General features: G+C 33.4%; 1 protein-coding gene across 11 annotated transcripts in view; it reads right to left on the bottom strand.

Moving 5' to 3' along the window:
• The window catches only part of CHD9 (chromodomain helicase DNA binding protein 9), a 228,453-nt gene that overhangs the window by 52,726 nt on the left and 152,343 nt on the right, over positions 1–23,384 (bottom strand). For all 11 annotated transcript variants that reach the window (XM_046684201.1, XM_046684200.1, XM_046684199.1 and 8 more), the window contains 9 exons: positions 18,452–18,573; positions 14,998–15,241; positions 10,983–11,159; positions 9,530–9,673; positions 9,157–9,412; positions 7,837–8,047; positions 5,938–6,133; positions 3,482–3,649; positions 2,607–2,786 (listed from right to left, as the gene is read on the bottom strand). In XM_046684201.1, the coding sequence (XP_046540157.1) occupies positions 2,607–2,786; positions 3,482–3,649; positions 5,938–6,133; positions 7,837–8,047; positions 9,157–9,412; positions 9,530–9,673; positions 10,983–11,159; positions 14,998–15,241; positions 18,452–18,573 (1,698 nt within the window). The remainder of the gene's footprint in view (positions 1–2,606; positions 2,787–3,481; positions 3,650–5,937; positions 6,134–7,836; positions 8,048–9,156; positions 9,413–9,529; positions 9,674–10,982; positions 11,160–14,997; positions 15,242–18,451; positions 18,574–23,384) is intronic.

Here is a 23,384-nt window from a genome sequence, read left to right as displayed (position 1 = left end):
AGATTGGAATTACTTCATTTATCCAAACCACTGAAAAGAATTGTGCATAGCTGAAGTCTTTGGAAACTCCAGGAAAAAGTATAAAATACTATCTACTTTATTTTTTTAAAGATTTTTTATTTTTTTCCTTTTTCTTCCCAAAGCCCCCCAGTACATAGTTGTATATTCTTCGTTGTGGGTCCTTCTAGTTGTGGCATGTGGGATGCCGTCTCAGCGTGGTTTGATGAGCAGTGCCATGTCCGCGCCCAGGATTCGAACCAACGAAACACTGGGCCGCCTGTAGCAGAGCGCACGAACTTAACCACTCGGCCACGGGCCAGCCCCAATACTATCTACTTTAAACCTTCGGTGCCATATTCCACTATGCCAAATGCCCATTATATAGCGGCATTCCCACCCAACTATGGAAATGAACAAATTATAAGACAATTATATGCAAATTCTCTAGACTCTCCTCAGCTATTGTGGTACCTCTTCAGTCAGCTCTCTTTCTAAATGTAATAGCAGTTACTCCCTGGTCCGAGGATTTAAAATAGATATTTAAATACTTAAGTACGTCACATTCTTAGAGCACAGCTGGTTATGATTAGCATATATCCAAGTAAAGTAATACTCACATAGCACTTTATATATAGTAAAGTAGGAAAAGCCAAGCATGCTTTCTTCTTTAACTCATAAAGGGTCAACTGTCTAAGCTTACTCCTTTATGATTCTGAATTTAAACCCTGGTGTTCTGACTTTCCAAGATTATCATCAACACTGTAAACAAGAAAACCTAGAATCACCTGTGCTTTGCATATGCCAACATTAAAAAAAAAAAAAAAACTTTAAGGAGAATATCTCTATGCTTAGCCTAACCAACAAAAGCAAACTTTTTTGATTAAATTAACTCAATTTCAGATAATTTCAGGGATGAGGGAAAAAATATCTGCACCTATTAGTGTGTTGACAACTTGGGTAGAGCCAAGGAATCCAAAGTAAACAAGATTTCTCAGGAAAGTAGCTACAGCCAGGGTGTATCTACCTAATCATGACTAGTTTTAGTTCTCAGCCTTTTACTTTCCTTCCATAGTATTCCTTTTGTTTCCACAATACTTTCTTCTAAATTATTCTCTATTAACTTCCAAATCTATATCTGTATCCTAGGCAACTATCCTGGACATCTCCACTTGGATGCCCCGAAAATGCCACAAATACAATAGTTCCTATATTTTATTTTCTCCATGTGAATATCTTTCTCTTGCATTCTGTATCTTACTTAACAACAGCACGACCCTCCTAGCTACTTGAGTCAGAAATCTTCAAGTCATTTTTGACTCCTTCCACAAATTTCTAACTGGTCTTCAACTCCTGTTGACTGAAGTGGGTCTCCACTACCCTGGTTCACTCATCATCATATCCTATTCAAGCCACTTCTCTGGTTATGCTGATTCTATTCTTTCTCCTTTCCAACTCATTTGAGCCCTTCGCAGTTGGGTCCAACCTCCTTAACCCCTTCATTTTCATCTCCATTTAATTCATCCTGTGCATCCATACATGCCCATGCCATATTCCTTGAAATCTTTCTTGTAGTTTATCAACTTATGATTCATTTATGTGACTTTCTCTTTTTGTAACACAATGACCCACACTTCCTTCAAAACTCAGCTCAAATGTTATTTTCTCTGCAAATGCTTTTCTGATTCTCTGCTCTACTATTTTACACAGAACTAGTAATTTTCTCCTTTACTTTTTTCAGCAACTAGAATCCTTTGATTTCAGTATTTAGTAAAGTGCCTGACACAAGACTTCATTAGTTTGCTGAAAGAATGCAAGAGAAAAATTTTCATTTGAAGATTGATATCATTACTTTTGGTGTAGCACCTGTACGACCGGCTATAACACAGTGCTCTCTATAAATATAAAGAAAGACTTCCAGGTTAAAAGCAGAAATGGGGATGGAGAATGAGGAAAAGGTAGGAAAGTAGTAAAGTGGAAGAGAAAATCTGTATGAATCAGTGCAGGCAGGACAGAATACTGCAATAAAAAACTCTTCAGATGAATGCAAGATACAGGTTTACCATGTCTCTGTTGAAAAAAAAAAAAGGAATATAAAAGCAGTTAGTAAGCTTGTAAAATGTTTCCCCCAAATAGGGTAGATATAGTTATTAACACTTCTTTTCAAGACACAAATTTCATTTTACCTTCCCCAAATTAGATTTAAATATTTAAAATGAAATTAGAAATCCTTGCTCCCCGTTAAGTACTTTAAATTATTATAAGTTATATAAGATGATTTAATCTCCTACACTACTACTTATATTTTGCTCTGACTTTGGCATATGTTTTTTCATTTCTAAATTTGATTTCAAATGTTCTACTCTAATACAACTATTTCTATTTATTACACTTACTCCATTTCACTAGGATCAGAAGAGTACATATGAAATTTGATATGAGAGATTAGAAAAAATGAAGAAAAAAAATATTACCTATTCCTTTGAGCTAATTCAACTTATTTAAACATTAAGTAGGTGCTTTGAAAATAATTAGTAGAGTAAGAGACAGTTAAATTTGTTCAGCCACGAACATTTCTGGTATATTTGTAACACAGCATTCACTGTTACCTTGGCAAATGTAGACCCACGTCCTTCTGACTCAATTGTAATAGTTTTTGTACGACGTAGTAAAATCTGATCGATATCCTCTTCACAGAATTTAGAGCCTTCATCTTCTTCTTCCATAATGGCACCATAAGCACCTCTTCGAAGCAGATCTTCTATTTCCTTTTTGGAAAGCTGCTGAATCTAGAGAGAAAACAATTTTGGTAACTTTTTTTAAAGTTCATAAAATGAGTAAGTATCCCTAAAGAATGTCAAAGAACACAGAGGTCATGTTTAAATTGCATTTCGGGTTTGGGATGTACATTAAAGAGAATTCTCTGAAAGAATACATTGAAGTTGTTGACTCTACTATCTTTAAAATAAGATTTGCCATTTGCCTAAAATGGCTTCAGTTAAAACAAAGCCGACAGGAAAGGAAATCTGTCAAGGTTCTTATTAGCACTAGGATTCTACAGTTGTTATAAGCACAAGATATAAGACAACAATCTTGAGGGAAAATAATGGCAAGAAACGTCACGTATAATACGACAAAGCCAATGCTAGTAGTTTGACACTAAAAAAAAATTTGAAAAACTATAGAAATATTGCAGAAAATTCACAAATTGCATTTTCCTATGCCATGATATAAACCTTCTAAAAGTAGAGCAAAGAACTTTTACCTTGAAAACACATTCTTAGAATTCACAAGCACTGGAGCTAAACAGATAGAACGGAATTCAAAAGCATTAACTAAATATAGTTCTATTATGTAAGGAAGTGTTTCCTTACATAAAACCTTCTATTTAGTGTTCAGTATGGATCAAAATTAAATAATACATTAGCTGAAGTTAAAATTAAATGCAAACAAAAACTGCAAGTAAAAAAGAAAATATACTTACACCACCAACATTACTCTCTCTTCCACTCATGCTCTGTAACACAGCCTTATCCAGACCCAGTTTCAGACTGGCTCGGTCAAACATTTCTCTCTCATATGAATTACGAGTTACTAGTCGGTAGACTTTAACTGCTTTATTCTGACCGATTCTGTGGCAACGAGCTTGTGCCTATAAAAAATGAAAGCTTATAGATTCAATTTATTTTACAAAATAGCACAAAAGGCATTACACAAAGGGCATTAATAGTAAACTATGTTGATTGAATATAAAAATATGTAAACATTTTTAGATAACGCTTGCTACTGAATTAGATATAACCTTTTTCTGGAAAGGAAGGTGGAGCTTACTAAAACAAGAAATGATTCCACAATCAGCAATTAGTTAAAATTTAAACTTATATTTCAGAGATTATAAATCCATTAAGAATTACTGTTTTTTAAAGAGTGTCACCAATATAATTTTAGAGAGGAAAATAAATTCTATGAACCGATTTTATTTTTTAGCTGCTGGCAACTCAAGCTTTAAATTTAAAATCTAATTTTAAATTTCTAGAATTTTTTCCACTATCCTATCAACAATCTTCTTAATAAATTTTAGTTGAGCTGGGTAATTTTGAGAGGGGCAAAAACCTAAGGTGAATAACTCTGGAGACCTAAATTTTATTTAAATGGAGAAAGAACTAACTATCGAATATGTAGACATGTTGGAAGCAGAGACATCAGAGATGACATAAAAGCTTCATATTTTATCTCGAGTTCCTACTAAAACTTTGTGTGATAAATTTTGAATCTAAAGGTTCTACACAATTAGTGGTCTACCCCCAAAATTATTAATCAACTTCTCATTATCTTCAGAATATTAAATAATAAATTGTGGCTTTAAAATTTATAGGTGGCGGGCTGGCCCGGTGGCACAGCGGTTAAGCACAAAGGTTCTGCTTCAGTGGCCAGGGGTTTGCCGGTTCGGATCCTGGGTGTGGACATGGCACCGCTTGGCAAGCCATGCTGTGGTAGGCATCCCACATATAAAGTAGAGGAAGATGGGCAAGGATGTTAGCTCAGGGCCAGTCTTCCTCAGCAAAAAGAGAAGGGTTGGCAGCAGATGTTAGCTCAGGGCTAATCTTCCTCAAAAAAAAAAAAATAAATAAATAAAATAAAATAAAATAAAATAAAATTTATAGGTGGCATTGATGCTATGCCCTTTGTTGACATCTTTATTCTATCCTTATTCATTTTGTGCTCTTTAGGACTCAGAATTGTGAATGAACAACTTTGCTCCAGGTCTAGGGAAAGTATAAGAGGTCAAATTTTTATTAGTCTATGAAGACTAGATCTGCATTAGCAGTCAGTAGGAAAAACCAAATGAGAGGGAGTAGTTGGGGAATCTGGCACAATTTTTCCAGTTCCTCCTCAGGTTCTATAATGTGACTGTATTATTTTATTTGAGATCAACATTTAGAACATCACACGCACAGTGGCAAGTTCTAAGTATAAATATGCATTCCAAGGGCAAATAATTATGTTTTGGGTTTAACCTACGTATTGGCAAACTACAGCCTGTGGACCAAATCTGGCCTGCCAACTAAGAATGGCTTTTACATTTTTAAAGGACTGTAAAAACCAACCAACAAAGAATGTGTGACAGCGACCTTATGTGGCCCAAAAGGCCTAAAATATTTCCTAACTGACCTTCTACAGAAAGAAGTTTTCCCTGGTTTAATCTGTTAATTTTAGATGCGCCTTTGATATTTTGAACTAGATTACGTATAACTATACAAACGAGAAGTTAAAACCTTACCTTTTGTTAAGTCAGGTATATTCTCAATAACAATTTACTATAACTGGTCTTCTATCTTAAAGTAATTATATTAATTGCAATACAAATAAGATTATCATGAACAACAGAATTTCTCTTACACTTTATCTTTCCTAGATGCTTCTCATCTGCAAACTTGACTCTCTTTGATCACTCTAATATTCCTATTTTTATGAAGTCCAAGTACAGTCTTAACTTATATGTATACCTTAATTTTCTACAATATTTCATAAAAAGGCATACTCTATTATGTCTCAATTCTATGCATACTATATGATGATTGAGAAGATGAAATTAAGATAAGCAAGTATTTATTTTTAAGGATGCAAAATTCTGAAATTTTTATTACAAATAAGTTATTCTTAAAGCTTAGGCCTCTTTCAAATTTATGTAATATACTTTAAACAAATACTGAACTCAAGTAGATAAACCTTTTTAGAACTCAGTAAGATATAAAATCTAAATAAATATATTTTATTGTCATTAAATTTAAATAATTTTACCTATTTTATTTGGCATAGATATTTCTTAGGGAAACATACATAGTAGTTTGCCCCGATTAAAATAAAAGAGGTGGATTATCAAAAATAGTTATAGGAATTTAAAAAAATTTAATTCTCTTAGCCAAGGAATTTATTTACCTGAAGGTCGTTTTGAGGATTCCAATCAGAATCAAAAATTATACATGTATCAGCTGCAGTTAAGTTGATGCCCAACCCTCCAGCTCGGGTACACAGAAGAAAAACAAATCGATCTGAATCAGGTTTACTAAATCGATCTATTGCAGCTTGTCGAAGATTCCCTCTGACTCTTCCATCAATTCGCTCATATAAATATCTATCAAATGAAATGCAATAAACTTAGATAGGGGACTATAACGGAAATGAAGACATACTGTATCAAATGTAAAGTCAGTTTTCCTGCAACATTATGTATATTATAAAATTAAGAAGCAACACTACCCCAACTAGTTTCTACAGTTTTACACTTCTCAGTGTTGGTGCTAAGGAGGAAATACCAAGTAATATAAAGATAAAAAATCTCTGCATTCCTGATGTATAGATAAAATACAATTACAATGAATATCATTTTCAGAAGTTGGAATTAAAAAACAGTCCATTAAAACTACTTTGCTCTCATTATAATAAATGATTTTTTTTTTTTACAAGAAACAAAGACTTCCACAAAACTTTATACAAGAAGCCTACCAACATTTCTCTCTATCTCAATCATGTTACCTTCTCAACTGATATACTTGATTGTAAACTATAAATCCATCAAAGGCAAACTAGAATTCTAATTCTTTATAGTCATTATTGTCAAGCAATTAACTTTTAACGCTTTTTATCTTTCCTCATTTAACATAAAACTCAGAATTGCTAGACATAAAGTAAAACAAAATACATAAAAATTTAGGAACCAGAAGAGGAATACATGTGACATTTGTCACACCTCTTCTAGTTCAAGACACTTTCTACATATAATTTACCAGTGTCTCAGCAGCAGCTCCACTGTTATCTCTAGTACCTGGGAAATGGGGGTGTGACTTCTAATAATGTTACTTTTGACATTAAAGAAATTTGAAGTTTTCCATGAAATTCATCATAAGGGAAATTTATCTTTATCTCATAATCTCTCTTTATCTCTCTTTGTGTAAGGAGATCAAGAAAATGTAAGAATGAATTTTTAGGACTAGTGGAGCTTAAACTTCCGTCTACTTACATGGTATAAAATTGAGACTAATAATACACATTTGGAATGAGACTAAAGGAGTAGAATACTGATACTAAAAATAGAACTAGAAATAAAAATGAAAAATAAAAATGAACTACATAATCTCCGATAATATAAACTAGTATAGACCTTTACTTATCTATAAGGGTCAAAATCCACTGAACTAAAATCTACAGCTGAATCTTCAGATTCCCTTTTATATTAATATGTTGATATCTGATTGGACCACTAATGTTCTGATAAAATATCCTGTTTATCCAAATACTGATTAGACAACATTTAAGACTATCTTACTGTCACACATCAACAAAACAAAACCCCACATTAAATAATCAGAAAAGATTAAAGCATGAACACATTTTATATATGGTAAGAGTCAAAGTGCAGTAAGTTCAGGTTCTAATTGTAACAATGAAACAGATCTGAAAAGGATCTTGTATCACTTTTTTTGATTTTGAAGATGGTTGTAAAGCCATTTAAAGCGTCATTACTACAAGGTTTATGAATCAAGTATAAAATCTACACTAATAAACTCATTCTATTCTTAGGTCAACAAATACCCATCAATTTGCAAAGTTTCCTTAACCAATCTCCTTAACCCCGCCTACTATTGTAACATACGTAGGTTAGGAAGACACTGACACATAATCCTAAGCAATCTTTACTCATAGATTTAGATAGATTCTTATGTAGATGAAGAGAAAGATGTAAGTAAAGTTGGACTATAGTACAGTGCTGCAAAACCTTAATAATATATAGTTAGCATAATGCATGGTATAATTCAGTAGATGAATTATACGCCTTACCTTTTATGTATGAGATAGTCCTCCAGGATGTCAAGGCAGCGTACCATCTGAGAGAAGATGAGCACTTTATGACCTCCTGCTTTCATTTTGGGAAGCAATTTATCAATAAGGACCAATTTACCAGCAGACTGGATCATTGCTTGAAGATGAAAATCAGAAGCAGCTGGATTATACGTATCTCTAAATTCTCCAAGTATTTTCTCTTCAGCACCTGTCAAAGAAATACAAGACAGCATCAATGCACAAATGCAAGCAACTCCCAACTGCTTTCTTTTTTTAAAAAATAAAAATTAGTGTTCTTCTGTGCTTCTGTAACATTAAAATTTTCTGATGGTAGGTACATTGCTTTTATTAGAATTACTTATGTTTGTGGCTAAATACCAACCAACTCAGACTACACAATTCCACTGAGGATATGGACAATGTCTTTTCATCTCCCAGAAACCTGGCATAATGCCATATATAAATTTACATTCAATAAATGTTTAGTGAATGCTATTAGGGAAAGAATTAGTGAAAATGTGGCCCTAACCTAGGTGAGTAAACATTTATTTTTAAACAAACATTTAATATTTAGACACCAATATAACAGTGATCATCACTGAAGGGTAATCGTAATTAATGTGGATGTGTCTATGGGCATCCTGTTGTCCATCAAAACAAGGAAACAAGAGAAACTAAAAGGGAAGTCATGTTATAGGTTCTTGATGCATACTTCCTCCAGAGAGTCTAGATCAGCATTAAAGGCTCTCTGCCTTCCCTCAGCCTTTCCAGTCATAAAAGAATACCAGGATTGCAAGTGAGTTAGTTACTGGGCTAAGAAAACCTTTGTCTTAGATAAAGTAAGTGGGGAGTATATTTCCAGGAACAAGTGAAAAGACTCATGCATTGTACAGGGAGAACACTAGTAGAGAACTTGACAAGACCTTAAAAAGTAACATTATTACAGCACCAAAATTGAGAGACACTATCTAGGTTATGTGGACTGGAAAGAAATCAGCAAAACAAATTGTAAATCTGGAGGCCAAAGATGGGCTTTGCCATCTTCGTCCATGAGGGGGAGGAATTCTGGTCCAAGTTAGAGTGAACATAACTCCTGCCCTTGTAACCTGGTGTGCTAACATAGGACGCTATAATGTAGTAGTTCATACCGCCCCTGATTCTGAAACACTTGTAATCCCTTAGAACACCAGAGTAAAGAGTTACAGGATTACTGCCTTTCCTTGTAAAAGCCACGATAGCTGTAGTAGTGGTGTGTTTTTTTATTCATGAGTATTTGTTGAAAGAAAAAAGTATTTGTTTGTCATCCTTTTTAGCTACCTTTGATAAGATATGGATGATTACAGCACTTCCTGAGCTCCATCATGGTATTGACCAAGTTAGGTACATTAGTCTGTCCTGCTCCTTTGGATAAAAACGAAAAGTTCTTCTCCAAAATAGCCCGGTAGTATTTCTTTTGAATGTTGGTAAGTTCTACTTCAATGATAGTTTCTTCCTTAGGTGCCAACTTCTTTTCCACATCTTCTTTCAATCGTCTCAACATCATTGGTTTCAGGATCGCCTGAAGTTTCTGCACCTGCATAAAAACGATGAAAAGATACATAATATACATGCACATTCAATTACACATACCTATACATAATTACAATGATAAGAGATTTGATGTACTTATTTACAAAGAACAAAAGGATACCTGTTCCTCTGTTTTCAGATCCCCAAATTCTTGCATAAATGTTGATTCAGAAGGAAACCTTAAGGGTTCTAGAAAGTGAAGAAGACTGAATAGTTCTTCAACTGTATTTTGGAGAGGTGTGCCAGTCAGAAGCACTTTGTGTTCCTATATAAAGCAAGAATAATTCGTGTCAAACACCATAGCACTAAAATTATATGAAAGCTGACATAGGCTGTCAAATGTACAGTGTTTGAAAAGCAAGTATTTTTCTGACCATAATTTTCAAGAGTCAACTCAAAATACATCTCTACTCACAAATCTTCATTAACTTACTTTCTCAATCACTTTTTAAAAACTCTATATCATTCCTGTAATACTTCACTTTGCATGCTATTAATTTTTACCTATCCAGACTCTCAGAAAAAATGTTCTAAATAATTAAGAAGCATATTTTAGATCTTCTCAAAGAAACAACTGTTTAGGAACAAACGGTATTTCTTTTGCACTCAACCATTCTTGGTACGGAAATTTGTACACAAAATGGTGCTCATTCTTTATACCTTGGCTGATCGTCATTTGACTTTTCACACAAGAAGAAATCCTCAAATCATTAAGGCTACAATCCAACAATGTGAATGGTTGACTGAAATATGCTCCTAAACTAGAATTGCATTACACACGAAACATGATAGTAACAGAAGGAAACACAGAATATTTTTATGAGATAATAAGTACAAATTATCATTTAAAATTTGACTTGACAATACCTCTAAATTCCTAAGCTAAATATGTGTACGTGTATTGTACATGTATACTAGTAAATGGTCTAGAAAGATATCTACCAATCTGTAATTGCTGGGGTAAGGAGTAGAACTGGGCATGGGTATGGATGGAGAGGGAGGAAAAAGAAGCACTTTAATGTTTTACTTCATGTAGTTCTGTATATTTGAGTTATTTGTTCATATTCAAATGCTAATTATGTCATCTAAATTAAATCAAATGTTAAAAAAAGCACAAAAGACGTTGATTTGAAAGAAGTAAACACACTAAGAAGAAGAAGACTTAAAAATCCCATTTATTAATTATAAACAACATATGCTAAGCATGTAGAATTCTGTAGGAACTTTATCCCTCTATCATAAATGACCTGAATATTATAACTTTGGTGAAAGGGCTTTTTATTAAAGAACTTCTGGCCTTGTTTTCTTTTCAGTGGTACAGTCTACAGAGGTTTCTCCCAATTCTAGAAGTTAATCACTAAAGCTTTTTGGAGGAAAGAGCTAAAAAATGTTAAGTCTTAGAAAACAAAAGTTTTTTTTCCATATTAATTAAAATCAATTATCACAGATAGAAATCAGATATATCTATACTCTAAAATTTAAAAAGGCATGTTTTTAGCATTAGCTCTGACTCTATGTGACCTTTTACTATGAGCTAAGAACCTGAATTAAATCATAATAATGCTGTTACTTACCAAATTCATGAGTTTCAGACCTTCTAAAAGTTTACAATTTTTATTTTTTAACCTATGTGCTTCATCAATAATCACACATCGCCATTCAATTGCATTAAGCTCTCCACAGCCTCCAAGAATCATTTCAAAAGTAGTGATGATGGCTTGGAATCGGTAAGCTCCTCGAATGATACGTCCCTAGAAATTTATTATCAAATACAATAATTTGCTAGAATTTCTTGATCACAATCTTTAATTCCTGTCAAACAGCATAAAAATATATCTAACAACAACTGCTATAAAACATTTTCCACTTAAATATATACGTAGACACTCCCTTTAAATGAGGAGTTTTAGTATTAAAACTGTATTAGATCGCTGTTTTCAATAATGTTGCTAAAAATTATGCCAACACAATTATATAATATTTATAATTACATCCAAATAAGAATTCCTTGATAAAATGTTTTATAATTTTTAAGAGTTGTAATAACAACTTTAGGTCAAGAAAGAAATGGTCATTACAAAATCTGTCCAAAGAAATCTCAGTAATGTTTATCACTTATATTCATGAGTCAACATATAATGGCAAATAAACATTTAATATCAAATTTAGCCACTAAAGTCATTTATTCAGCAAATATTTATTGAGTTTCTATGTGCCAGACACTGTTCTAGGTGTTGGAGATACAGCAGTAATCAAAATAGACAAAAATAATCATCCAAGTAGAACATTTTAATGATTCAAATGCAGGAAAGAGCCATTAACAACAAAAAAATACTTATTTTTTGACAAAGGAAGTTAGAAAGTGATAAGGGTTGTGGAATAAAATACAAACGGGGATGCGGAATAGGAAATATAGGGTCAAAGGTGACCACTGCAATTTTATAGACAGTAGGTGGGAGGTCATTAGTGAGAAGTTACATTTGAGCAAAGTCCTGAAGATGAGGGAGAAAGCCATGTTGATATCTAGAGAGCTAGAGGAGAAAGCATTCTTGGCAGAAGCAGCAAGTGTGAAGGCTCTAATTCGGGAGTATCTTTGGCAATATTCAAATAATAGCAAGAAAGCCAGGGTGATTGAAATCCAGTGAGTCTGGAGGGGATGAGGCTGTCTAAGCACTTCAAAGCGTGGTAAAGGCTTTGGCAGTTACTCTGAGCAAGAAGTGACTGGGGTGTTTTGAGACAAGAAGTGTCACGATTTGACAAATATTTTAAGAGTCCCTTTGGCTGCTGTGGTAAAAATAGTCTGAAAGTGGCCAAGGAGAGATCACAGAGACCAATTAAGAGGCTGTCATAGCAATCCAGGCAAGAGATCATCACTGGAGGTCATGAGAAGTGCTCAGTTCTGGATATATTTTGAAGGTAGAGCCAACAGGATTTGGTAATGGATAGGTATGGAGTGAGATTAAGAGAGGATTCAAATTTGATGCTAAAATGTTTAGCTTGCTAACAACTAGAAGTTGGAGTTGCTATTTACTACAAAGAGGAAATTCAGGATTTTAGTTGTGTACATGTTATGTTTGAGACATCTATTAGATATCCAAGTGAAGTAGTTGAGTAGGCATTTGGATATGACTCTGGAATGTAGGAACGAGGTTAGAATTGGAGATATAGATTTAGGAGTGTTCAGCGGTATTGATGGTACTTAAGTTGTGCAAGTGAATGAAATCTCTGACGGAATGAGTATGGATATAAAAGAATCTGAAGACTGAGCCCTGGGTCACCCCAAGTTTAGATACAGGGAAGATGAGAAGGAACCAGTAAAGGGGGCTTCAGGAGTAGGTGGTGATATGCGACAGTACAAAGTCCTGGAATCCAAGTGAAGAGAATGTTTAAACAGGATTGAAAACTGTAAACTATTAGGATTAGGAGAAATGAAGGGTTAAGAAACTTTATGTGTTCTGATTTAGATTTGAATTCCTATTAACTTAGATTAATTCATCTTGATTGTATATACCAGCCATTAAGGTGAACAATAGATTCAGTAGAATATTATTAAAATTGGTATGAAGTATAAGTCTTGGTTTTTATAATGCTCTAAAAGCCTGGAATATGATGCTTTGAGTTAAGCTGATATCATAGTGTTTAAGAACAATGACTTTTCTAATCTAATTGACCTGGGATTATTAGTCCCAGTTTTGCTCTTTGATTTTGGGGGAAATTACAAAACTTCTTTATACCTCCTCCTTTGTAAATAGGGATCATATTATTACCTATTGACAAGGCTGGCATTACAAAGATTAAGTGAAATACAATATCTAAAGTGTTTAGCATAATGCCTGGCACATGATAAATACTCAATAAATGTGATTATTAATGTTATTATCTGTTACTTTTTTCAGGGCAATTTAGCAAATATTAGCATAATTTTACTGCTATTGTGATTTCAAGCTATTTAATAACCTGAAAAAGGTGGAAGTTAAATATTCAATAAATTTATATTAAAATATATTTTAAAGAGTTAACTCTGAAGGTTATTTCCATATTTGAAGTACAGATCTGTTTATCTCATTACATGAGACATCTTTATCTTTTCAAATTTTAAACCCTTCAGAAAATCTTCTAGAATGTATAAAATTTACCATAAAAATTTAATATTTAATATATACTCTTCAGTCCAGAACACATCAAGAATCTTTCAGCTTTTTGGCTATCATATTTATACAAAACCCATAAGACATATATTGAAGCTGTAACCTTGTCAAAAATCTCTGAAACTCCCAATATTTTAATTGTACCTTCTGTAAAAAATGAGATTGAACTGTCATATTTATGATACTACACAGCTCTTAAATTCTACAAATGTATGACTAAGAATAAGACTATGGAAGGAAATCAAACTACAACCTAATTAAGACGTCATAGGATCCAAAAGTGCCTAGATGATAGTTTTCAATAGAACTGAGGAATAATTAAGGGATTACAGAGATGGTTGATTTCACAGAAATGTAATTGTTTCAACCATAGAAACAGGAGGGGAAAATGAAATTAAAGGAACAAAATTGGTTAATTCATTTATTTTCAGCATCAAATACGTAGAAAATCAGTTATAATTGGGAGGCAAAAGTAGAAGGCTATGCATATTTCTTTACTTCAACCTATATCACATCACATGACCTCGCCATATGTTATAATAATCTTTATAAAACAGAGGGGCTGGTGAAAGAAAAATAAAATAGAGTGCCCGGCAATAAATCTTTTCCAGTTAAAAAGTACAGTTTTTATGTGAATTTTGGTGTGTGTTATTTTTAAAAATTTTTACTCTAATAAAAGTCATATTATCATTCAAAACTGCAACTTGGGATGTCATGTTTTCTAGTCTTTTTGCTAGAAAATTCTTAAAATGTCATCTCTTAATTTTACGATCTGTGTATTTAGCAGAAAAATAAAAAATTTCTTCCTAAAGAGTAAGGTGACAGAGTAACACGGAAAATGTGCCCCTAGGATATAAGGAAAAGAAAACCATCAAATCACCTGAGTACTGGAATAACCAATCCAAAGGGGAAAAAGATATACAGATGTATGCTTGTATCTGTATATAAAACAAACCAAATTTTTAAAAATGTCTACAATCAAAATTCACTGAATACAAAAGAGAACTTATGGTTTTACCTCAATAGGCATTTAAACCCATGGTGTTCACTGAAGATTTAAATTTTAAAAATAGAGGAAAAAAAACTGGAGGATATTCAAAGAGACAGTTATATTCTAAAAATAAATTTAATGTATATTTAAAAACAATTAATAAAACAATTATTCTAGTTGAAAATTTACGGCTACAATCAAATTTGTACATTAGTATAAATCAGCATTCTTCTTTATAGTAAACTAGAGCATGAATCTGACTACTTTTGTCACTGCTCTCTTCAGCTACTAAAATTTACTATAAAATGAATATGAGGAATAAAGAGACTGAAGTAAGATCTAAGTAGGCAATTAAAATCTATCCTAAATTTGAAAATAATTAATGTCATGCTTATTTAGCTTTTTCAAACCTGACCTTTCAAACAACAGACAAAATCACCAGTAACACACCTGCGAGTCCCTGAAGTACATCTCATATTGCTGTATCATCTGTCTGCTAATCAGGCTCCCATGATAAACCACAACATTAATATCAGTCCATGTACGAAATTCTCTCTCCCAGTTTGCAATAGTAGAAAGTGGAGCAATAATCAGGAAAGGTCCTCTTATACCAGTCAGAAGGATTTCATAGAGGAATGTAATTGATTGAATGGTTTTGCCAAGACCCATTTCATCTGCTAAAATGCAGTTTCGTCTGAAATAAACAAATATATTATCCATGTATACATTGGGTTTTTCTGTATACTACAATGTTTTTAAAGATAAATATACAAAACCAAAGTTAAAATACTTGCATTTATAAAAATGTAAAAGTTTCGAAAGTGCAGACTAGGCTAAATATTAGAATTTTATTATAATCCTACAAAGGGAAAACTACAGCTTTTGTAGTTCCAAAATAAAGGTACCACTTGTTAGATGTTTGATTTTTTTTTAAAGAGTGAAATGGCAAGAGCAAGGCAAACTAAATATATTATTTATTCAGGAAGCATTTATTAAATACCTTCTATACCTCAGGACAGTATGAGAAGATGGGATACAAAAGAAATAGAACATGTTCTCTGCCTTCTAGGGGCTTCTATCTATTAGAGAAGTAGACATGCAAGTAAATAAATAGTCACACAATGTGCTAGCAAAGAAGCACAAATAAAGCACTAGTTTTCAACTCTGGCTGTGCATTGGAAAAGCCTACAAAGTTTGAAAGAAATACAGATACCCAGGGCCTCCTGTATACATTCTCATTCAATGTGTTCATACATGTTGGATGAAAGCATAAAAGCAGTTGTAATTTTTAAAAAACGCCCCACAGATGATTATGACATCTGGCCAGTTAAGAATTATCAGTACTAAGGTTATAATGGAAGCTCAGAGACTAAGTGTCCAACTCTGGCTAGAAGAGATCAGAGAAGAGAAGACCTCCTCAGAAAGGAGGTCAGGAATGAGTAGGATTTTGCCAGGGGCCACAGCAAAGGAGTAGAAGTGTAAAGAACATGACCAACTGGGAGACCACGAGTTGTTTAATATGGTTTTGAGGGAAGGGTAAAGGGAGAGGATATTAGTAAGATAAGCAGGGGTCATAAAGAAAGAAGGATAGACATCATTCTATTAGGCAATAGGAGCCACTGATAATTTAAAGAAACCTGATGAGATTAGGTTTGTATTTTGAAGTTTACTCTGGTGCTACTGTGAATATTAGAATGTGAGGTAACTAGAAGTTGGGGCACTAATTTGGAAAATATCGCAAGGATGCAGGAAAGAATGGGTGGACACTGGGACTAAGGGAGGAGGGACTAAGAAAAGAGAACTGATTGCAAAGTTAATTATGAGTTAAAATGATTTGGACCTAGTGACCAACTAGATATATGGGGTGTAGAATGACAGCAAGATTTCAGTTTGGGTGACTAAATGAATTGTGTTATTCTTAACTGAGATGCAAAATATGGAGGAAGAACAAGCTGGTATGGAGGAAACAGTAAATGATAAGGCTAATTTTGATCTGTTGTGTTTAAAGAATTGTTGAGAAAGACATTAAAGTAGCAAGAGGCAAGCAGAAATATGGGCTTGGAGTTCAAGGCCTTAGTTAGAGACAAAAGTTAGAGATCATCAGAATATTACTGATAAGTGAAGGCATAGGGGAGTGCAGAGTATGGTAGGGAGGACAAACATGTAATATGAGCAGACAGTAAAAGACAGAACTATGGGCAAGAAAAAACAACACTGAAAAGGCAGGCAGGGGAAGAAGAACCAAAAAAGACTACTAAAAGGAATAGAAACAGAGATACTAGAGAGGTAGGAGAAAGTCGGAAGCTGTTGGGGATGAGAATGTGGGAAAAGTTTAAGGAAGGAAGGAGTAGCAACTACTATTCAATGCAGCAGAGACAGCAAATTAGAGCAGAAAAATATCCCATAAATTGGAAAATTAAGAGTTTCAGAGACTATACAAAACCAAAATCCAAACAACAGGTTTAAAGAGAATTGGAGATGAGGAAATGGGAAGAGCTCGTGCAGGCTACTCTTCCTAGAAATTTGCCTAGGAAGTTACAAAGAAGGCTCAAGGTAGCTAGAAAAAGAAAGCCAAGAGAAGATTTATTCTTCTCTTTTTTATTTTTGTAGATAAGTTAAATCCAAATTTGTTCACAGACTGAAGGGACAGCACTAGTCTTAAGAGATGGCTTGAAGATATGAGAAAAGGATGATAACTGATCGAAGTGAGGTTCTGAGAAGACCGGATGAGATGCCTACCAAGAGTTGAGGTGGTAGCACTAGTCTTGTTCCTATGGAGGGACCTTGTAACTTCTGATACATGAGGATAGAGGTAAGAATAGCTAAGGATGGAGACAGCATTTGTAGGCTTGGGTGTGAGAGCAGGCAAGAATTTGAACGAGTTCACCTACTGGCCCCTAGGCTTCTCTAAGAAGCAGTTGTATACAGAGAGTGATGGGGGTAGGGTAGTAATAAAAGGTTTGAGGAAAGTGGTGAAAGGTTAAAACAAGCAATGTAGGAAATGAAGTAAAATGATGAGAAAAGTAAAAAAATATTTTGTTAACTATTTTATCCGGAAGGTTCTCTTGGGAAAAATGATGATTAATATTTAGAAAATCTAAACCAGGGGGAAGAGCACTACATGGAATAACAGGTCCTCCTAACTCCATGTGACTGAGTCCCATGACTCGCTATTACTAAGTGTTACAACTCAGAAGAATCATGTGAGAAGTAAAAACACAGAAAAACAATTCTGAATAAGTGTCATCTAATTTTGCTATCATTACTAACAACAGTGCCTTCATTTGCTCTTTTGTACACACTTCTCTCTCAATCATGGTACCATTTTTTACTTTTTTTGCAATTATCTTTCCAACTCAATAAAAAAAGTGAGATAATGTTCCATAAAGCATTTGAACAACTTGGAAAATAAATAATAATAAAAAGGGGTAATTCATTACTTGGTTCTCATATTTTATATTGTATTCTTTATCAATTGCTGACAATCTGCTTCTTTGAAGACTTAGATTAAATAATAGAGACCTATCTAATTTTTACAGATGTAACCGCTCACACCTTACTAACTGGATTCAATTATTGGCAGACAGTAATATAAGTCAATAAGTTGAAAAACATTCTGTAACATAGCAGAAGTTTTATGATGTTAAAAAAGGTGTTTCAAATTTAGTTATTAATCAACCTATCAACTTTCTTTTATTCTGAGTGGTACACATTTAAAGGAAGCTACAGTAGTCAAAATCCTAAATTATAATTTACATATCTTCCTGAGATAACCTCACTTCCAATAATGAAGACTTCATGACAGTAATAATATAGCAACATCAGTGCCTATTTTATTTAACATATTTTGGCACATATTTAAAAAACACTAAAATTTCTTCTTCTGTTAAGATACACTACATACCTATTGTACCAATTGAACAAGAGCCAGTTGAGTCCTTCCAGTTGATATTCCCTGAGTTGATTGCCATTTTTATAGTCCCTGGATTGATCTATTTTCTTCCAAATATTAGAGGGTGGACGATCCTTTGTGGAAAAACAAAGAATGAATGATGTATTTCAGATTTTAAAATCTTCCATACATCTCATACATGGTAAAAGCATTGCTTTTAAAATAATCATAGAAGCATAACATTTTATGGAGTTATGGTGAAGTTATATCAAACATCAGAAGACCACGTTAGTTCTACAAACTCTTCCAGAAATTGAAGAGGAAGGCATATATCCCAACTCATTCTATGAAGCCCTGATACCAAAATCAAAGACATTTCCACAGACCAATATCCCTCATGAACAGAGATGCAAAAATTCATAACAAAATCTTAGCAAATGGAATCTAACAATATATAAAAATGGTAATACATCATGACCAAGTGGAGTTTTCGCCAGGAATGGAAGGTGGGTTTAAATTTGAAAATTAATTGATGTTCATCAACAGACTAAAAACCAAAAATATGATAATCTCAATAGAAGAGAAAAGGGATGTGAAAAATTCAACATCTATTCTAATAAAAACTCATCAAATTTTGAATAGAAGGGAACTTCCTCAATTTGATAATCTGTATTTATGGAAAAGCCAAAGCTAATATACACAATGGTGAAAGACTGAATGCTTCTTCTTAATATTAGGAAAAGGTAAGGATGTCCATTGTCACCACTTCTATTCAACACTGTAATGCAGGTTCTAACAAATGCAATCAAACAAGGAAAGGAAATAAAAGACACCAAGGTTGGAAAGGAAAATGTAAAACTATCTTAATTCATACTAGAAATGATCTATGTAGAAAATACTGTGAAAGCTACAAAAAGATAAACTAAGAAGTGATTTAAGCAAGGTTCCATGGCATAAGATCAGTACACAGAAAATGGTATTCTATATTGTTCCAACAGTTATAAATTTTTTTTTTAAAAACCATCCTACAATAGCATCCAAAATATAAAATATTTAGGAATAAATCTGATACAAGTTCTGTAAGGCTGGTATATTTAAAACTACAAAACACTGCTAAGAGAAATTAAAGAAGACCTAAATAAATGTAAACACCTATAATATTCATAGTTTTAAAGACTCAACACTGTTAACTCATTAATTCTTCCCAAATTGAACAATAGATTCCACATAATCCAACCAAAATCCCAAAAAGTTTCGTAGAAATTGACATGCTGATTCCAAAACTATAGGGAAATGCAAAAGATCAGAAATATCCAAAACAACTTTTGAAAAAGAAGAATAAAGCTGGAGGATTTATACTGACCAATTCCAAGACTTGTAAAAGTTACAGAATCAAGACTGTGTAGAATTGGTGCAAAGATAAAAACCAGATTAGTGGAAATGAACAGAACAAAATTCATCCACATATATTAAGTCAACTGATTTTTGACAAAGTTGGAAAGGCAATTCAGGGGAGTAAAAGCAGTTTTTTGAAAAAATGGTGCTAGAACAATTAGATATTCATGGACAAAAAATGAACTTTGATCCATACATTGCACTATATACCAAAATTAACTTAAAGTGGATCATAGACCTAAATGTTACCTAAAACACAAAATTTCTAGAAAAGAATATAAGAGAAAAATCGTTGTGAACTTGGGTTATGCAAAGATTTCTTAGATACAACACCAAAAGTATGATACATAAGGAAAAGACAGATAAACTGGACTTCATCAAAATCAGAAACTTTCGCTCTTTGGAAGACACTGTTAAGATAATGTAAAGACAAGCCACAGACTTGGAGAAAACATTTGCAAATCATATATCTGATAAAGGACTTGTACTAGACTATATAAACAATTCTTAAAGCTCAATAATAATAAAAAAAAACAAGCCCATAAAAAAATGGGCCAAAATATTTGAATAGACACTTTATCAAAGATGTACTAATGGCAAATAAGCACATGAAAGGATGCTGAACATTATTAGTCATTAGGAATTGCAAATTAAAACCACAATGTCATACCATTACACACGTATGAGAATTGCTAAGATTAAAAAGACTGAGGATAGCAAGTGCTGACGAGGACGTGAAGCAACTAGAACTCTTCTACACTGCTGTTGGGAATGTGATATGGTATGACTGACTGGACAAAAGGTGACAACTTCTTAAAAAGTTCAACATACAACTACCACATGACCCAGCCATTTTACTCACAGGTATTTACTCAAGAGAAATGAAAGCACAGGCCTAGACAAAGACCTGTATACTACTGTTCACAGTAGCTTTATTTCTAATAGCCAATACAAATATTCATCAACAGTGAATGGATAAACAAATTGTGGAACACTACATTACATTAGAATACTACTCAGTAATAAAAAGGAATGAACTCTCGATACATGCAACAACGTGAATCTCAAAATAATTATGCTGCATGAAACAAGCCAGACAAAAAAGGAGCATACACTGTCTATATTTATATAAAACTATAGAAAATTTAAAATAACGGATAGAGACATAAAGAAGATAATACCTGCCTGGGGATGAGGAAGGAAGATTTGGGAAGAAAGGATTATAAAGGGGCATGAGAAAACTTTTGGGAGTGATGGATACTTTATTATCTTGATTATGGTGATGGTTTCACATGTCAAAACTTAAAATTGTACACTTTAAATATGTGCAGTTTTAAAAATTGTATGTCACTTCAACCTCAATAAATCTATGTTTCAAAAGATGATGTAGCTGGGTCTGGTTCAAGATAGCAATGTAGGAGGATCCGGAACTTACCTCCTCCCACAAACACACTGAATCTACAGCTACATATGGAAGAATTTCTTCTGAAAGCAACCCCAAAACTAGCTGAGCGACTCCTTCACATTGGGCAAACAAGAAAAAACTGACATCGAGAAGGGTAGGAGAGGCTGAGACACAATCTCTCCATAAATCCAGCCCTCAGCATGGCAATCCACAATTGGGAGGGAACTCTCCACCCTGAACTTCTCCCTGAGGAGTGAAGGGTTTGAAGCCCACATCTGGCACCTCAACTTTTAAGACCTGCACCTGAGAGATTAGCCCCCAAAACATCTGGCTTTGACAGCCAACAGGGCTTGCATCCATGAGACCCACAAGACTACAGAAAACTGAGAAACAGTTCTCAAAGGTCTCACGTGGACTCATCTGGCTTCAACCGCAGCAACTAGTATGGAGGCAGGTAACTATAAAGGATGATATATATCAAATTTTCTCTCCGATATTTATATCTACCTACATCTCTATTCCACTTTTGATATTCATGGTACAGAGTATTTCTTTCAAAATAAAGCTAGAAGTATAACACTGTATGTAAAAAAATTTATTCATTTACATATATAGTTATATTTATTCAAATATAATTTTTCTTCCTTAGCAATGAAAAGCTCTGCAATGAATTTATTCTGGACATAAACTTTCTGAAGACTGCTGAATAGGTGGAGAAATAACATTATCCTAGCTCCAAATTAGCAGGGTCTAGGTGCCAGTAGGATAAATAGGTTTCTGAGAAACAAGCAAAAGGTTTCCTATTCTCTTCCACTTTTAAATGATATTATACTGTTACTAATCAACAAAATTACACCTCTAAAAATTATCAGGATGCTCAGGGTCAGTGTATGGTAATTATGAATGAAGAACAAAATAGGCTACTAAAAACAGAGCTGGTTATTAAAGCTATGCTGCCGCTAAATGCAATTAGGATTTACTAAAGAAAATATTTCTTAAGTGGTAGCCAATGGACTTTAAAATAATTACTATATAATATTTTAGGTATTGATTAATTTCCATATTAAATCATATTCTCCATAATTTTTTCAGCTATCCAATCACTATTAATATTTCATTAGTCTGAGTCAGGAAGAAATTTCATTTCCAGAATCTCAAAAAATACTTTATAAAATGCTTTATATGCTATTTTATTTAATAATAATAGACTGGCAAAAAAATCACTTACCTCCTACATTGTTCAACTATGACACACTAGCACTACTATCAAATCGATTTTATATTAATTAAGGGGATTAATTCTACTGGCTAAGCTCCCTTTACCAAGGACTACACTATGTAGCTAAGGCAGTGGTTTTTCCCAGTCATATTCAAGACAGCCTTTTTAAAAACATATGCCTGGGGTCCACTCTCAGATATTCTTCTGGAGCCAAGAAATATGGACCAGGCATCTCTAATTTTTGAAAAGTTCCAAAGTGATGCTGATATGTACCTCTGACTGAGAATCACTGATCTAAAGAAATAGCTTACTTGATAATGCTAAAGATCAGGTAACCACTGAGGCATAGCCCCCAATCCCAAAAAGAAAATCTTTCCCTTTTCACAATATCCCTTGACCCACTCCTCTCTGAACTACTTAACAGTTTTGTTTTCTGGTTCAAGGAAAGGCATTTAGAAGTTAAAAATGAATGGAGGTGAGCTGCTGTTCCCTTGGTAATAGATTATGGATATTACTGGAAGAAAAATTAATAAGACTAGAAAAAAATTATTATAAAAACAATATAATCTCTTCCACAGAACAATTAATTCATTTGTTCCTGTCTTTTCATGCAGAAACTCCCTCTTCAGTGAAGTAAGAAATTCCTATGACTAAATTATGCTTGAAAGAGGACAGGCAAAAACATTTAATAAAATCATAATGTGTCTCCTCAATTTGCATTTCTATTGGTTGGCTCCTAAAACTAAATTCACATGACAATAATCCTATGTTTTAAAGAAATGAAAGTAAAAAATTATATAATTGTTAGCAATATTACCACTTGCCATAGCCTTCCAGCATTCCAGTTTCTGTACTAGAAAAATCAATAATCTACTCAAGTTTTTTTTTTGAGCAGGGATGAACTATGCATGTAGTGAGTAAGAAAT

This window comes from Equus quagga, chromosome 13 (genome assembly GCF_021613505.1).
Source record: "Equus quagga isolate Etosha38 chromosome 13, UCLA_HA_Equagga_1.0, whole genome shotgun sequence".
Classification (NCBI taxonomy): Eukaryota; Metazoa; Chordata; class Mammalia; order Perissodactyla; family Equidae; genus Equus; species Equus quagga.
The sequence above is the reverse complement of the archived record's forward strand: the minus strand, read 5'-3'. Positions and strand labels throughout refer to the sequence as shown.